The sequence below is a fragment of the Anopheles merus genome, chromosome 2R (assembly GCF_017562075.2).
Source record: "Anopheles merus strain MAF chromosome 2R, AmerM5.1, whole genome shotgun sequence".
Classification (NCBI taxonomy): Eukaryota; Metazoa; Arthropoda; class Insecta; order Diptera; family Culicidae; genus Anopheles; species Anopheles merus.
The window spans coordinates 2,843,683-2,860,412 of NC_054082.1; the positions used below are offsets into that span (position 1 = coordinate 2,843,683).

Consider the following 16,730-nt stretch of genomic DNA (forward strand, 5'->3'; position numbering starts at 1 on the left):
GTGTTTTTGTATGTGCGTTTCAGCAACAAAACTGTATTGTTGTTTGCTTAAAATACAAACAGTGAAAATAAACGTACATTTCAAAATAGTTCCTGGTCATTAACCTATTGCTTAAAAGCATCAGTTTCCCTCGCTCGGAAGAGAGACCACGAGCATTCTGCCGGTTGTCCTCTTAATGCGTTTCTAATTGTGCTCATCCCAGCCAAATTAGCCAAAGCTTCTGGATTCGTGTGTAACGCAATCGTTTGTTAAACCTCCCATCACGAAATGCTGTCTGTAAACGTTTAATAGCATGTTTTTTTCCTGTATTCTTTTTTCTTGGCATTTTCGGCACTCATAACTAACGCCCGTACGGGAAAGCAATTACGCATCATAAAAGTTGCCAACCAAAAAAAAATCTCCCGCACCACAAAAAGATGATTACACAAGCGGGAAGTAAACACTTATGGGGGGGGGGGGGCTGGGGCTTTGGGGTGCTTTATCAGCGCTATGGAAATACACAATATTGCACGCCTTCTGGGGCGGTTTTGCCAATCGATTATTTACGATTAATTGAATCAACAAGCCTTGCGCACCGGGTTTGTGTAATGGTGGCACGGTGGCACAATACGCACCGCCAACAAACGCCACTAAAGGTACTGAGATTTATGGGCCCGATAGGAGAAAAAAATCGCCCTCCAAACTCTCGAAGCTTCTTCTTCATCATGAAGATCGGGCCCTGGCGGGCTGCTCGTTGCATCCATCCATCCATCCATCTCGCCTGGCCACATTATGCAAGCGTTGCCAAATTAGCATTAGCAGGCATCAACATCACTCATTTGCATGCAGTCGTGCCGTTTGATGGGTGAGATACGCAAATTCCACCCCACTGCTCCACCCCACAGGCTGCGGGAGTGCAGAAACGCGCCCACAAACGAATCATAAATTAATGTTTTACACCACCACAACAAGGCGCTCTGTGTGGCGCTCTGCTCTTCTTCCATCCAGCTTCCGTCGATGGCTCGTGGTGTGCTGTGATCAAGCAGAGGTCATTGTGGTTGGAATTGAAAAAATATGTATGTTCACATCATCACACACTGCAGGTGGGAGGAGGCACTGCAACGCACCAGCAACGCCACCATCAACATTAAAACCGGACACAATGCCAAATGTGTATGTGCTGCTGCTGCTGCTGTTGTTGTTGCAAAAAAATCGGGGAAAATCGGCAACAACATCAGCTCCATCAAGCGTAACCTCGGGATCGGCCCCACAGATCACTAACCCTCTTTTGCACACCCAGACTCTCTCACCCCCTCAGGGGCAGGGGGAGATAAATTCTCAATTTTGCTTGCGTACGTGGGATTTGATCGAAATTTCACCTCCAACATTGAACTGTGCAGTGTGAAACGCGCTTGAGTCGTGTCGGGTAGTCAATCAACCTTGCGGTAAAGCCATGGCAATGGACAATTTTGGCTTTAGACTTTGCAAACCATGGGCGTCCTCGGGCTAAGTTGAGTGAAATAATTCAATTAAATTTGACATGACTGATCGTTTCGGCGATCGAGGGACAGAACCATAATGGCATGCAGAAGTTTGTTTCACTTCTAAGGGCATTAAACCGTTTAAAAACGGTCCCAAATTCAAGTTCAATTTGTTCCAAGTTCAAGACAATGTTACATTTTACGCTAATATTTTAGCTAGAACGCTTCAGTGTTTCGGTCTTTGGCGCTTTATACTTCCCCCGTGTAGAGTGTAATCTACAAATGGTGCTTTTCCGTCCGTAATCTTATCGCAAAGCTGCTTCACATTTATTGCTGAAATTAACATACTTTGTGGAGCATCTAATGTTACCTCCTTAATTACCAGGAAATAGACACCACACGCTTGATAGTGCCAATCTTCCAATTAAGCCTTCTGTTTTTTTGCTACTACTGCTGCTGAATGCTGGCGTGTTTCAGCATCTGTCTGCGTATCTATTTTGAGCACATTCAATTCACATTCCGCCAACTTCTCTCGCGCATCTTGCGCGGTACCACCCAAGCGCATTCGGAGAGGTTTGTCGCTTCCGCTACCGTTCAGCTCGTGTGTTTCGCAGCTTCACAAGCTTCTCTTCGCGGCTATCTTAACAAGGCGCAAAGTGTGTATGCTTTGTGTGAATTTATACGTGTGTGTGTGTGTGTGTAACGACAGTAACAAACAAAAAAATCCCCCCAAACCATCTGAACGTACCAATTAGCTTCCATCAAATCATTATGAAACGCTGATGATGCCACTCACGCCACGACGGCTCGCGGGTCCGGGCCGTACCGAACGAATAATTTGTTTATTGATTGGCAAAAAGACTTTCACGCCTTGCGCGCTTTCGCCCTACACACACGTGTAGTGCCATTTCGGTTAATAATACTGGTAAAGTAGCAACAACAGCCATTGGTCCACAGCAAATGGATTGATTGGATGTTGCGATACCGTGGTGATGATAACCCTGGAGCTTGGGCGCTCAGAGATGAGCCGAAAGGTTTCACAAGGATTGAACACTTTTTCACCCCACTGCATCCTGAGTGCTGGGAGTGGTGGGAAAATAAAGCTTGGCTTGGTCGTGTACTGCCGGTGGTGGTGGTGGTCTTCCAGTCTCCCGGTAGCTTAGCAGAACAAATATAGATAAAATGTTTCATTGACGCCCTCCTCTCTCTCTCTCTCCCTTCTCTCGCTAGCACTTCTTCCGAAAGGGCAATAAAGGCCTTCGGAAAGCTTGGCAATAATCGTGCTTGCCGCCAGCCAACAGGCGAATGGATGTGCGATGCATCGTAAACCATAATTAGATGCACCGTACCTGCATCAGAAGCCCAATTTCAGGTGGACAGGAGGCGGGAGCAGGGGAAATCCCTTTTGACGGATTGCATCACGCTCGATTGCGCGTTTGAATCGACGGAAGCAGCAGATAAACAGCATGGCGGTACACGGTTCCACTTCCACAGCAGCCAACACCACTGCCAAGCGGAGCAATTTCCGTTTCTGTTACTGTGGCTGTGCTGGCTTGGCTTGGCTCAGCTCGGTTCGGCTTCGGCGTGCGACAGGAAAATGATGCAATGGAGGCTGCACCAAACGGCCTCACAGACGCTTCGACAAACTGTGTGTGTATGTGGCGGGACGAGAGAGCAATATGAAAACCAACTCAGACAGAAAAGGCACTATGCAAATGCCCTGGCAGTTCGACCAATACTTTCACGCCCAGAAATGCCTCCATATAAAATGTATTATTCATCAATTTCTCTTCGTCTCCCGTGCAAGCAGTAGCAGAGAGTAATTGAAGCCTACGCACAGGAAATGGAAACGAACGCAACCAAGCCCTTCAAAGTGCAGCTTTTTTCCTGAACTGAATCTCAACTAATGGTCACTGTACGGCTAAATCATAACCCTTCTTTTGGATCAAATCCATGCCACCCGTGCCCCGTTTTGTGCGCTTCTTCCTACGACACTGCACCACTTGCTGCTCTATGGTGGTGGTGTATGAGTTTGTGAGCACTGTGGGGTGAGGGGAGCGTTCCCTCAATAGGTACAGCAAAGCACCGTCGTCACCGTCGCCGTCGCCATCGTCGTCATTTCCCCATTGAGCCTTTCAAATTCATTGGCCATGAAACAATTTGCTTGCAATCGTCTTCCTGCCCGTATGTTTATATGGGCTTGCCCCTCTCTCTCTCTCCCCGCGTTGTAAAGCCATCCGAAATAGTACGTACGAGTTTAGAAAATGTACGCCCTGACACAGAAATGCATGGAAATGGCAAAGGCGTGTGTTAGTGTGTGCGCGCGCGAGGGAAGCCCGTGTCTGCAATGCGATCACGTGCACCCAATCCCCAAACGCTCGGCGCATGCTTTGATGCGTCTGCCAATCTGCGAGTTGGTAAGTTCGTGGAATGGGGGTGGATGAAAGTCAAGGTGAGTGAGTAGCGTTCGCATGGAATCTTCGTACTGTCAAGTCGGTTGTATGTTTTTTTTTTCTAAATTAATTTTAATGCCATCCCTTTGCTTGTTGATCGAGTGAAAAACGATTTAAAATCCTCTCACCGAAAAGAGCACCAAAACAGCACACATCGTGGCACCGAAATTGTAATAAGCATAAGTGATGGTACGGGAAAACGCAACACCAGTACGCCATTTAGTAAAATACCAACACACAGCGACGCATTAACTCCGGTAAATGGCGTTTTTTGTTGTTTCGAGACTGGAAGGAAAACGCAGCGTGCCTACCCGTGTGACGGCATTCGGCGGGGCTATTATTAGCATTATTACCATTGCCGACGGTGGCCGGGCATGTGATTTACTGGGTCATACAAGCAGCCATCATATTTCCTTTCGGGGGCCCGCGTGTCCCGCGCTTGAGCAACGCAGCGCAGCTTGTGCGCGTCGCTGTGGCGTGACTCTTTGCGCACTTGTTCTTCTACGCGGGAAACTGTTTTTTTCCCTCTCCGAAAAGGTGTCACTGAAAGTGTTCCCATCAGCTCGGGGGGAAAGGCACCTGTTTTTTTGTTAGGGAGCGAAAGGAGGAGGATTTAAATTTATTATGTGGAACAAACGCCTGATACACATTTAATCCCAAACGCAAAATACCGTTAATAATAAATGCTTATCGCCCGATGGAAAGCTACCCAGTGGATGGGCCGGGTGCAAGAGGTTATTGTCCGGTAGGCGTTTGCTCATGAACTTGCTTGCTTGCGGTGGCGGTGGCATTTATGGCGGTCCCCTTAAATTGACCCCAAAATGTGGGGCGAGAACCTCCGGCCCAGCGAAGTGCAGTTGCCGATGCACTTTTGACCCACGAATTCCGGCGCCAATGGAGACAATGGAGTTTTGGGACAGCCACGGTGGAAAATGGCACACAATTTCCCAACGATTGTTAATGTGTCGTGTGTTTGTTTACCCGTAAAGGCGCAGTTTTTGACACGAAACCCGTGGATAATTAAAAACTGTATCGGTGTTGTTTTCTCGCTCTCTCTCTCTCTCTCTCTCTCTCTCTCTTCTTTTCAATTGTTACCTCCGTGGGGTGCGAGCATTCCCAATTCGACAGATATTAACGCTTTTCACTTCCGCACGCATCGCACACGCGTTTAAACGCAAACACTACGCGCAAACGCGGGCGCTGAGAAAAATCTTCCTCACTTTCGGTACGCACACCCACTTTAGCTTGATGGCAGACGCATAAACACTGCCGGTGAATGGGCAACGATGGGAGAAACACTACCTCAGCACGCTCGTAAACAAAATTTCCCATCGCGGTGCATTTTCCACCCCCTCCCCCCCCCCCCTCCGATTTATGGGGCGCAAAGAAAGCCCACCGAAACCGTTCTCAGCTTATCACTTTCTCTTTGGGTCGGTTGGCTACAAGGCTTCAGCGCAAGCGAGTAGTCGTCGCGGCAGGAAGTGGTCTTCTGCTTGTTAAATATTCGAACGAGCGACGATCATCGTGATGGTTCATCTACATAAATGAGTGGTAGTGGATGGTTGCGCGGGAAAATCTAGCCCAACCCCACCTTCTAAGTTCGACTAAATCACTCCATTTCCTCGCACCGGATACCAGCGGCGCAACGGTTCCGTTTGTTAAGCTTTAACGAAGGTAATTAATTCGATACCATCGATGGATGGTGGTTGCCACGGTTACAGCTACAGCCGATAACCTTAGCAGCCTAAGATCTTGCGAACCGCAAAAGGTCTCTCACGCGGCAGAATGCACCGCTTCCGCCCCAGCAGACCTTCGGGAGGGCGCAGTCGATTCGTTCGGCGGTTGAAATGAAGCGTTACATTTCAAAATCGAACTGTATCACAGTGCAAGGTTTGTGGTGAATTGGTCCGATGTTGCTGCTGTTGCGTCTTAAGAACATCTACTTGGAGGGTTAATGTTGTAAGGTTGATCAATTAATTGCACTCGTTGCAAACTACTAGGAGTACACTGATAAGGAAGCGATCATCACGTCCTAATCAAGGTTCGAATAAACCACCACCATTACGCTTCTAATTGTGATATAAATTGGAACTTATGTAAATGGCCTCAAACGAAACAGCATTTTATGATTTGTGTTAAGCTAATCATAATCCATGCTGGCGCACCAGCATTTGTACCGCAACTAACAATGCTCACTGCCGCTTACCATTCATTCTACTCCATTGTTTCTTGCCAACACCCCCCCCCCCCCCCCCCTGTGTAGAACCTCGTAACGAACACGAACCGTTTGGTACTGCCCCGCTGAGGGCCCTGCAGGCTGCTGAGCTTCTGTCTGGTGCAGCCACAACGCCACAACGGCCTCCAGCCGGCAAGAAGATTCGGTCGGTGGGGTTTGGCGGCGAGTTGTAAATAAAAGTTGTGCTTTTCGTCGTTGCGGACGGTTGCAACTTCACAAAACATACAATTTTCGCAACCCGACCGACCGGGCCCGTGTCTGGGCTGCCCGTGGATGCACTCGAGTGAAAATGCACATGCGGCCTCGAAGAAGAAGAAAAAAAGAAAAGATGGATGCTATAATAAGGGACCCCCCCCCCTCCGCCATGTGTGTTTTGGGGCGCCCGAACATACAAGCATTGTGACAAGTGCATTGCGTCAGTCGCTGACGCGTTGTGGCGTTTGAAAGGAAAAAGGGCCACCGCAAGACTGGCTGACTTGCTTGTTGTTTGTTTAGGAGTCGGCAGTCGGTAGAAATTAGGATAGCACGCTTCAGTGCGGTGCGGTGTCGTTGATGTACTGGTGAGATAAAATGGGGCCACTTAAGGGTGTCACGTTGGAGGTTGAAGGGTCAATTTGATACTAATTATGTACAGGATCCTTCCAAGGATGTAGAAGAAGATGAAGATTGATCACATTAACTGTTACATCGCTTGAAACCCCTTTTACCAATAATACAACACAAATAACCCATACAAAAAGTACACCGTATGACTTTCAAGAAACCATTTCAAAAGCCTCATTACAACGAACAAAGCTGACAAATTGCATAACTCCATGCCGGAACGGCCACAGTTTTGGAATGCACTTGCGCTAAGCCGACATATGTCGAACACTTCCCCGTTATACAGCGGTGACCACACTCGACCCACAAAAAAGGGTTCAGCTGCTGTCGCACTTTTCTCCAAGGTGTCGGCACTTTTCACTACGAACAAAGTGTTCGCTCACCCTGCCTCGGAAGTGCCACCGGGAAAATGGTCCGACAGTTTAGAGCCCTACTTTTTTGACCCAACATGGCCTGAGGAAATAACAGCAACAAAAACCCTCCGGTCCTCCGGTTGTGGAGTTATTTGGGAGGAAGTGATTAAAAGCGTGCGGCTCAAATCTCGTCCAAGCGTTGGCGCCCCCCGTGTAAAACCCTTTCACCAGCGATCAAGCGGCCAATTAATTAGGTTGAATCAATCGATGATGGTGATAGTGATGATGGATCATTTCACCGCCGGGATGAATGAAATACAAAAGCAATACAAAAAAACTACCATGTCGGAACAACCATCCCTCACCCGGATCGGAAGTCGTACGGCAATGCATCTCCATGGCAACGCATAGCACTCCATCGATCAAACGAGTGTATCGATGGCATTTTGACCCTGCTTGGGGCATACTTCCCTCATTCCGGCAGAGAAGAGCTTCGCAGAGCCTTTGATGAAGTCAGTCCGTATTCCAACTGCGACATTCTTGGAGGTGTTTTTCATCCGTTTAATCCAGCTCGATTAGCGATCGGGGTGGGAATTTTCACTCACCCTTTTTCCCCGATGAAAGTGAAACAGTTCTGAAAAGAAAGGTGATTTGAAATAGAAATCAATTGTTTGCAGCTGGCGCATAAATAGAATTTATCCCCCCTCCGTTCAATCTTGCTTTTCTCGGAAGTGTCCCCGTTTGTTTTCCAGCTCTCGGTTTTGCTCCAACCGGGGTGGGTGGGGGTGTGTGTGTGCAAAGATAGAAAGTGTTTTTTTGTTTTGCTTTTGGGAGAATTGAAGATCGCACAACAATATTCGCACCATTGTTTCACACCCTACCCAACAGTGGGTCGGGTGCGTCTGGTGATGTTGGAGATGAGCTTTTTCTTGTTTCCCCTGGCCGGCGCCAGTTTCCATCGGAATTTTACTTCCGCTTGCACCACCAACAACAACAACAACAACAAGCTCCATGCACCAGACGCAGTTTGTCTGCAAACTTTCCCAAAAACACAAGCGAAACGATTGCACTTCCTACTTGCGTTTTCTGTGCTTTTCACTCTTGCTCTCCCTCTCTCCCGCTTATTCATCTTCAATCAAATCATTTATTTATGCTAATTGTTTGCACCAGTTTTGCACGTTGTTCCGCCGTATCTTTCGCCCCCTAACAAACGGGCAATGTTCCGGCGTTGCAAAAGCGCACCGTGTGCGCAACTGTTTGTGTTCCTCATTATAGCGTTTGCTGCCATCTTATTGCGTGCTTTCAGTGAGCTACAGGCACGACGCGCCCCGCGGTTACTTAGTGCAAACGCGAAACCCCAGCCATGTCCAGCCAACCGAAGATGGCGTCGGAGATCGGGGCGGCCGAGCAGTACGAGATGGATCAGCTGGCAGAGGCGGAGATATCGCGGCTGCAGAAGCTGCTCCGGACGCTGCTGAACGAGCGCGCCTCGTTCCTGGACACGAAATCGAAAGCGCTGCGCAAGTTCGAGCAAAACATCCGCGTGCTCGAGAAGGAAAAGCAGCAGCTGCAGCTGCAGCTGAACTGCGAGGAGAACGGTACGCACTCCAAGCGCGAGCAGGAGCTGGAGGGTGTGCTGGAGCTGGCGTACGATCGGCAGGAAAAGGCACACCAGGCGCTGAAGGCGAAGAAGGACAGTCTGTGGGAGCTGGAGGGCCACATCAAGAAGATCCACCGCGAGATTGCCGAGATACGGAACAACGAGGTGACGGACAATCTGTACAACGAAACCATTGCCAAGGCGCAACAGTCCGTCAAGAAGCTGGAGAACCGGCTGGACGTGGTGAACAAGCGGGCCGGTGCGGTTATGGCAGAGAATGCGCAGTTGCGTCAAACCATCGACCACATGCTGACGGAACGGGCCACCTTCAACATCATGTGGGAGAAGCTGGTGAACAAGCTGAACGAGGGCAAGCGCTACATGATCGATCTGATCGAGCAGGCCACCTCGGCGTACGATACGAGGGAGGAGCTCTGCACCAAGCTGCAGATCCTCAAGGATAAGGGCCAAAGCGACAAGCTGGCCCACATACAGGAGATGCGCGAGCTGCAGCGCAAGCTCGATCACGACGCCAAGCTGCAAGAGTTCCTGGGCATCAAGGGGCAGCGGCGCGCCAATGCGGAGCTGGAGGAGCGCGAGGCACAGAAGCGCAAGAAGATGCTGGAGCATCTCGAGAAGCAGTACCAGGAGTACGAGCAGATCATGACGCGCATCATGAACTTCTCGGGCGAGGACGACATCGACCGGCTGGTGGCCAAGTTCATCAAAAAGGAGGAGGAAAACTTTGCCCTCTTCAACTACGTGAACGAGCTGAGCCACGAGGTGGAAACGCTCACCGAAAGTGTGCAACTGTTGCAGGACAACATTGGTTTGTAGCTGCCGTTGCGAGGGTCGAAGGAGAGGAGTTTAATTATTTTTCAATGTTTTTTTTTTTGTGTGCTTTTCCACAGCGGAACAGATAGCAATCAACGAGTCGAAGGAACACTCGCAGGACGACAACATCGATGCACTGCGCCTCGCAGAACAGGAGTGTCGTGAGGCGGCCGAGACGGCCCAGGAAGTTAAGCTGAAGTTGGACGTTAAGCTGGACGAGCTGCTGAGAATGGCTGAACGGATATACAAGTAAGAAAATGGGATCGACTAGGAGCATCTTTTACAGCACACGTGACTAATGTCTTTTGGGGAAATTTCCACAGACTTCTCATGTGCGATGAGGCGCCCATACTGAACCTGCTCAACAACGAACGTCGGGTGACGCTGAACAATGCTAAACTGTTCCTAGGCATCATCGAGCGCCGGGTGCTGAGCATCATCAGCAACGTCACCTACATTGAGCCGACGACAAAGATCCTGGGCAAGAAGGATCGCGTACCGAACTTTAACGTAAAGGAGTCGGCCAAGGTGCGCATTGAAAGGAACTAAACCACGCGGAAACGATTTTATACGAACAGTTTTGTATTAGTTTGCACGATTCTCTAACCATTCTGTGGCACTGGGTTTTGTAAATGGTTCTTGTATGTTTTGTAAGAAAACGAGAAATACATGCACTTGTATACATATAAATTAGTACAACCATACTAAAGCTATGATTTGTTATCGAAACTATAAATATACACCGCTGTCGGTAGTGCTTACTTCTGTCCTTGATTAATGATTACTGTGCTGTAGCATTCACGAACCGATGCATTTGGTTCGGTTCTGGAGGGTTCAGGGAATTATAGAGGAAACATTTATCATACCTATGACTGTTGTCTGTGCTTTTGTTTAGTGATGATAAGCTCACCATGACCTTTCCAGGCTCTAACTATGTAGCTAAAATGTACGTTCTGATTCTTTTTTGTCCAACAAAAATGCAACAAAAGAAAATCCCCATCCGGAGGGAAATGAACCGAGATACGATTCCTACACCAACGATGATGCATCCTGATCATCACAGTTATCGTACGTTCCCGAGTACCTCCGGTTACGACTGTGCTCTATTCCACCACCACTGCCACCACCTCCGATGCTTCTTCTTCGTTCCACATCCACCTTTGCCATTTCCAGCACGTGTCGCTCGTTATTGTCCTCGAAGGATCGCCGGACCGTGCCGGTTCCTACGCGCTCATCAGTCTCATTGCGTTTGTCCGTGTGAAAACTGGTTTGATCCTCGCAGCCGGGATCGTGCTCGAAATATCATGGTTCCACGCGGAACCCGCTTATGTACGGCAGGCCGGAGGGAACACGCTCCTGGTACTGGATGTACTCTTCGCCGAAAAAGTTCAGCAGCGTTATTTCCTCCATCAGTATTCGGTCGTGGAAAAATTTCCAGCTAGCGATTGCGTAAATTACGCAGCACACGGGATTGGCCAGCGTAATCTAAGAGGGTTCAAAGGGAATGTTAATAGCGCAACGATCATTTCATTTTCAAATTTCGCCGTGTCATCTACCTGTGTGCCTATCGACCAATAGAACCATCCCACGTAGGAAGGGTGTCTCATCCAACCATAAACACCGTGTGTCACCAGCTCGTGCTCGTTGTGTCGTTCAAATTGAACCTGAAAGGAAAACCAGCCGTTTAATCGTCTGAATTACATTGCCCCCGGGATCTGTGCTCTCTTACGATGTGACTAAAGTTCTTGCTGGCCGTTATCATTGCCACCTTCCGGAGTGATTCTCCCGCTAGACACAGCAGCAAGCCAGCAATCCATACCGATTTGTATGTTTTCATTTCTGGAACAAGCGTCGTACAACATGAGCAGGAGGAATGCATTAAAAACCCACGACCTTACTGCTTACCTGGGAAGTAATGCACCTCAACGAAATACTCAATCCAGCTTGCCGCAGCGGCCAACCCGTAATGTATCGAGTGGTTCAGAATGAACGAGTCGGGTGACAGCGTTTTCGGGTTGCAAATGGCAATACCCAGATATTCCGTGTAATGAAACAGTGCCATCAGGGTGGCATAGATGCCAAACGATTTGTACTGCTCCTGAGCGTAAAGGACAACAACGATTCCGGCTGATAATACAGTTCCCAGGAATGCCGCCCTCACAGCAATCTGTGGATAAACGGAAAGCAACACAAAAAATAGTACAATTCGTTCATTACATACAAATTGATGATAACCCGGACTGAAGCGGCTAGCTCACCTGATAATCCCGCGGGTTGTATCTTATCCGTATGATAACGTTCAGCGCAATGTAGTAGCCCACCGAAAGGGCCACCTTGGTCCATATGCTTTCCTCGTGCAGGAATGCTTCTGCCCCGTAGAACACCAGCAAGCTGGCCATTCCGCCCAGAAAGCAGTACAGGCTCAGTCTTCCCTCGTAGCACAACATTATGGCCATGGTTCACAGATTTCGCACACCCGTCCTAATGATCCCTTTGCTTTCTCAATGCTTGTACGTTACCCCGCCGACCAGATCTTTGTACATGTTGTGCTTGAATCGTTGCTTTTTCTCACCAACCAACGCTTTGTGCACCTTCTGCTAACTTTTCGCTGATATTTTTCCGGTTTTCTGCACTGTTTGTTTTGATGGCTGCTAGCGCCCTCTCGCGGCAATCGAGCTCCGACAGCTGACATCCGACAGTGTTTTCCTCGCGAACGCCGTTTGACAAGCGTGACATTACGTAAAAAATTGCACATGTTTGTTTTGTTTTGGGCTCGGCACAACTTTGCCGGGATAATCGGATTTGGAGAGCTAAATTTATAGCTTTGCCCCCAGAAACATGGTTTTTACATCGGTGGTGAACTTTGTGCGGTCCCGGGGACCGGACGAGTTCTGGAGAAAGCGCAGGATTTTCAAACTAGCCGCAGTAAGTACAGTTGGAAGAACCGCGCCGCAAGCCCCACACTCATGCAATGTGTCTGTGCAATTATTTTTCAGCACTACATCGGTCGTCGGCGCAATTGCTATTCCATTGCGATTCGAAATGTAAACCGAGCCCTTGCCTACGCCACGAAAGGACGTGAGCTGAAGAAGGAGGATATGCGAGAGCTGTGGACACAGCGAGTCAATGCGGGGTGCGAGCAGCATGGTATGCAGTTTGCCGACTTCCAGTATGGGCTGTATCGCAATGATATTCTGTTGAACCGAAAAGTGTTGGCCGACTTGGCCATTTGGGAACCGAGAACGTTTGAGGCGCTTGCCAAGATAAGCCAGCAAGTTCCAGAGGAGGGTGAGCTTCTGTAAACAGTTTTTTTTTTCTCATCGGGATCGACTTTGAATATGATCTTTTAACTATTTACAGGAAGTGGAGATAAATAAGTGATTCAATAAGTATGTAGCTCTTGGAATAAATCGATGTAAAAAGTATTAAAAGTTATTTTCATTAAAACTACGTTCACGAAGAAATATCCGAAGAAAACAGCGGAAAATAATAACCACGAGACGGCAACACTGCCGACCGTCTGGCAGCCCTGTCAGCTTTGCTCGCGAGCTGTCAAATCCAGTCGACAAATTGCTCATCGAACTAGACCGAGGGTTCCGATTAAAACGCGACTTTGCACCTTACGGCCTCGGATTCTACCTAAATTCCGCATTTTCTGCTTCCAACGATGGCTGCCGCAAGTGCAAGGCTTTTCTCCCGGGTAAAAGGTAAGTGCTGGAGCGGTGCCGAATCGAATCAGGGCTGGCCCGTGCGGCGTATTCGCGAAAACAGTTCGCAAAATTACATAATCCCGAATAATAGAAAGGGCCTGCGGTCACACACACGCCGCAGACATTGCGGAGGTGCGCCTGGTGCGGTTTCCTAATCAAGTTGTGCCTGCATCTATTATCAACGTCGCCTAACTCGTTTTGCATGATTAAATCTTCGTCATCGTGCGGCGGTTTGTTTATTAGCCTTGTGCGTCCAGTTTTCGCACGCAGTAGCCCGGTCGGTTCGGTGAAGGTGGTGTGTGCCAAAGGGCTGGTTAACCTTTGCCTCGATGACGTATTATGCATGATCAAACAAAGTGTTAACGTTCCGTTCTTTTCTTTCCTTTTTTCCTAGATGGTTTCTCGACCAGCGTCCGGTTCGCGAGCTACGAAGCCACGCGCAAGAACCTGAAGCTGAACTCGAACTCGAAAGTTATCTGCCAGGGATTCACCGGCAAGCAGGGAACCTTCCACTCGCAGCAGGCCATCGAGTATGGCACCAAGCTGGTCGGTGGAGTGTCCCCCGGCAAGGGTGGCCGCACGCACCTGGACCGACCAGTGTTCAACACGGTGGCCGAAGCGAAGAAGGCTACTGGCGCGGAAGCGTCCGTCATTTACGTGCCGCCGCCCGGTGCCGCAAAGGCCATCATGGAAGCGATCGAGGCTGAGATGCCACTGATCGTGTGCATTACCGAGGGAGTGCCCCAGCACGACATGGTGAAGGTGAAGCACGCCCTGCTGGCGCAGGACAAGTCCCGTCTCGTCGGTCCCAACTGCCCCGGAATCATTGCGCCCGAGCAAGTAAGTAGCACCGTGTGAGGAATGTTGTGTTGGGATGAAATGAGAACGACCGTCGGTCGGTGTGTGTGTGTGTGTGAAACGGCGTTGTTTTTGTGAGTGATTGCCGGCCCACTGCGGCATTATCTTCACAAGACAAAGTTCAATATTCAACGAAGAAATGACCTCTTGCCGGGAAGAGATAAGAGCTGTAGCTCCGCTGTGGACGCGGAACTCTGTCTCTAGTGCATGTAAACAAGATTCGTTGATTAAAACCGCTCCCCGCGACGGACGGTCGCATCTTCTATTGCCGAAAGGTGCTGTTACGTCGCAACAAGCAGCGCGATGTTGAGGTTGGTTTCGTACCAGCTTTCAATGCCATATGGAACCGGTGAACAAATGAAGCAAAATGTCGTGGATAAAAATAGAACAATGTGTGAATGATGCTTGGCACGAACCGCCGATGCGGCAACAGATGTTGCCGCGCTGTCACGCTCTGGCCGATTACGTATAATGAATTGTTCGATCGCTTCAATTTTTCCGCAGTGCAAAATCGGTATTATGCCGGGACATATTCACAAGCGCGGCAAGATCGGAGTCGTGTCCCGGTCCGGCACGCTGACCTACGAAGCCGTCCACCAGACGACCGAGGTCGGCCTCGGCCAGACGCTGTGCGTCGGCATTGGTGGCGATCCGTTCAACGGAACCGACTTCATCGACTGCCTGGAGGTCTTCCTGAAGGATCCCGACACCAAGGGCATCATCCTGATCGGTGAGATTGGTGGTGTGGCCGAGGAAAAGGCCGCCGATTATCTTATGCAGTACAACCAGGTAGGTGGTTTGCATCGGCTTACCACGGGAAAACTTCTTTGCGTTCGTCGTTTAACTTTCGTTTGGTTTTTTAGGGCATCAAAGCGAAACCAGTAGTATCGTTCATTGCTGGCCTTTCGGCCCCGCCCGGTCGCCGTATGGGTCATGCTGGTGCCATCATTTCCGGCGGAAAGGGCGGTGCTCAGGATAAGATCAACGCGCTCGAGAAGGCCGGTGTGATCGTCACGAGAAGCCCGGCCCAGATGGGCAAGGAGCTGATCAAAGAGATGAAGAGATTGGAGCTGGTTTAGAGAGAAAACAATTTAAACAAAAACACACACACATACCACGCATGTCATCAGCTCGTCTCGGCACGGTTAAGCGAAACATAACTCATAACCACTAAAGTACTGCGCGGCAAACACTAACAGGAGCGCAAAGGATAAATAGATAGTTATTTAACGAAGCCAATAATCCTGTTCGTTCAGTTCAGTTATTACTCGTCTCCCAAAATCCAAAATTCTTTCCCCTGATGATATTGATATCTGCATCATCATCATCTTCCGGGGGCTGTTCGATAGGTACGTTCAAAGCACGGAAAAGTTACCACCAACGGAGAGAAGAAACACGATTACACTGCCGTGCGCTTGTTGTCCGGTCCGGAGAAAAATCGAAAGCAACTCATAAGTTATTTAAATCCAAACTGCATGAACCACACGGAGGATGCCTTTTATTTGGTCGCTATTCGAGTACTGTTCCGTTACTGATCACCAGTTTCTCCACTTTCAGCAAATATCGAAGAGTTCGATGGGTAGAAGTAATGCCACCGACAGTAAATAACCACCCCCCATAATGCACCAATGTACTTTACCTGCACCGCCTACTGTGTATCAGCACACACACACACACCTAAATCAACTTGCACTGCGGATCGCGATCGCGAATGATCGACGACACTATGAATGTTAGCAGCTTTTATGTGATTTGCACGAAATTGGAAAAGTAACAGCTACTGAACAAAAATGCACAACAAAGCCCGTTGTAACGGAATTCGGAACTCGTGTCCCAAAAAGACTAAGCGTTAAAATTATCACAAACAGGAACGGAGCGAAAGACCCGCGATCATGTTGTTATGGTGCAATCGAACGTAAAATAAATGTTAAAATACGATGATACGTATGTTATTAATTACAATGTTTGCTGTGCTGTGTGTGATTAATACAAAGACTGCAGTAACGACTAAGTACTAACCAATATGTGTAATTGCAAGACCAAATTCATCGTTACGGAGAATATGAGAAATGCCGTCCGGAAAGAAAAGCGTCATTCCTTGCTATGTCCATTTCCATTTCAAATCAAATCAGCACTTCCCGCAGGCCTCAACCCGGGTTTCGTGAGCTCGCCAACGCTCCAAATCGGTTCGATTTTCCCTCGCTGACGATGCTTTTTGAAAGTAGTTGTGACGGTTTTTGACATTTTGAGTCGCCAAAAAGCTCGCGCCTTGCCCTGTGGGAAAAGCGGTGGCCGCACTCCGCGGTTCCACTCAGTCTCGGCATGCCTCACACCCCCTTTCCGGGTCCACGAAGGCAATCGCTATTCGTGTTCGGGTTTAACCCTTATGCACAACTCCAACCGTCTTTCAAGTTCCTAGAAATCCCTATTCTCCAAATTAAATCCACTCTCCATTGATTGAGTGAATTTTTTTCGTGGAAGGTATTTAAAAATCCATCCTACGGTTTTTAATGTGACTAGCTTGTGACACTATTTGGACCGAACCTAACAGATGCGAATGATTCGGTTTCATTTTTACACACATTTTCTGTTGTCCACGTGTTACTTTTAGTATTTCTACGTG

The 16,730-nt window shown here is 48.8% G+C and overlaps 4 protein-coding genes across 4 annotated transcripts; 3 read left to right on the forward strand and 1 right to left on the reverse strand.

Moving 5' to 3' along the window:
* Nucleotides 1-7,579: 7,579 nt before the first annotated feature.
* LOC121588484 (coiled-coil domain-containing protein 63) lies at nucleotides 7,580-10,109 on the forward strand. Its single transcript, XM_041906486.1, has 4 exons — nucleotides 7,580-7,751; nucleotides 8,412-9,534; nucleotides 9,617-9,788; nucleotides 9,863-10,109. Exons 2-4 carry the CDS (start codon nucleotides 8,469-8,471, stop codon nucleotides 10,086-10,088), a joined length of 1,464 nt encoding a protein of 487 aa, XP_041762420.1. The 5' UTR covers nucleotides 7,580-7,751; nucleotides 8,412-8,468; the 3' UTR covers nucleotides 10,089-10,109.
* A 26-nt stretch (nucleotides 10,110-10,135) lies between these two features.
* Nucleotides 10,136-12,212, reverse strand: LOC121588486 (protein-S-isoprenylcysteine O-methyltransferase). The gene is made up of 5 exons (XM_041906488.1): nucleotides 11,798-12,212; nucleotides 11,445-11,706; nucleotides 11,269-11,378; nucleotides 11,096-11,203; nucleotides 10,136-11,024 (listed from the first exon to the last, which is right to left on the reverse strand). Exons 1-5 carry the CDS (start codon nucleotides 11,993-11,995, stop codon nucleotides 10,842-10,844), a joined length of 861 nt encoding a protein of 286 aa, XP_041762422.1. The 5' UTR covers nucleotides 11,996-12,212; the 3' UTR covers nucleotides 10,136-10,841.
* Nucleotides 12,213-12,276: 64 nt separating this feature from the next.
* Nucleotides 12,277-12,964, forward strand: LOC121588488 (39S ribosomal protein L20, mitochondrial). Its single transcript, XM_041906489.1, has 3 exons — nucleotides 12,277-12,464; nucleotides 12,536-12,827; nucleotides 12,900-12,964. Exons 1-3 carry the CDS (start codon nucleotides 12,378-12,380, stop codon nucleotides 12,914-12,916), a joined length of 396 nt encoding a protein of 131 aa, XP_041762423.1. The 5' UTR covers nucleotides 12,277-12,377; the 3' UTR covers nucleotides 12,917-12,964.
* A 109-nt stretch (nucleotides 12,965-13,073) lies between these two features.
* Nucleotides 13,074-16,045, forward strand: LOC121588485 (succinate--CoA ligase [ADP/GDP-forming] subunit alpha, mitochondrial). The gene is made up of 4 exons (XM_041906487.1): nucleotides 13,074-13,246; nucleotides 13,644-14,089; nucleotides 14,612-14,896; nucleotides 14,971-16,045. Exons 1-4 carry the CDS (start codon nucleotides 13,207-13,209, stop codon nucleotides 15,184-15,186), a joined length of 987 nt encoding a protein of 328 aa, XP_041762421.1. The 5' UTR covers nucleotides 13,074-13,206; the 3' UTR covers nucleotides 15,187-16,045.
* The last annotated feature ends 685 nt before the right edge of the window (nucleotides 16,046-16,730 follow it).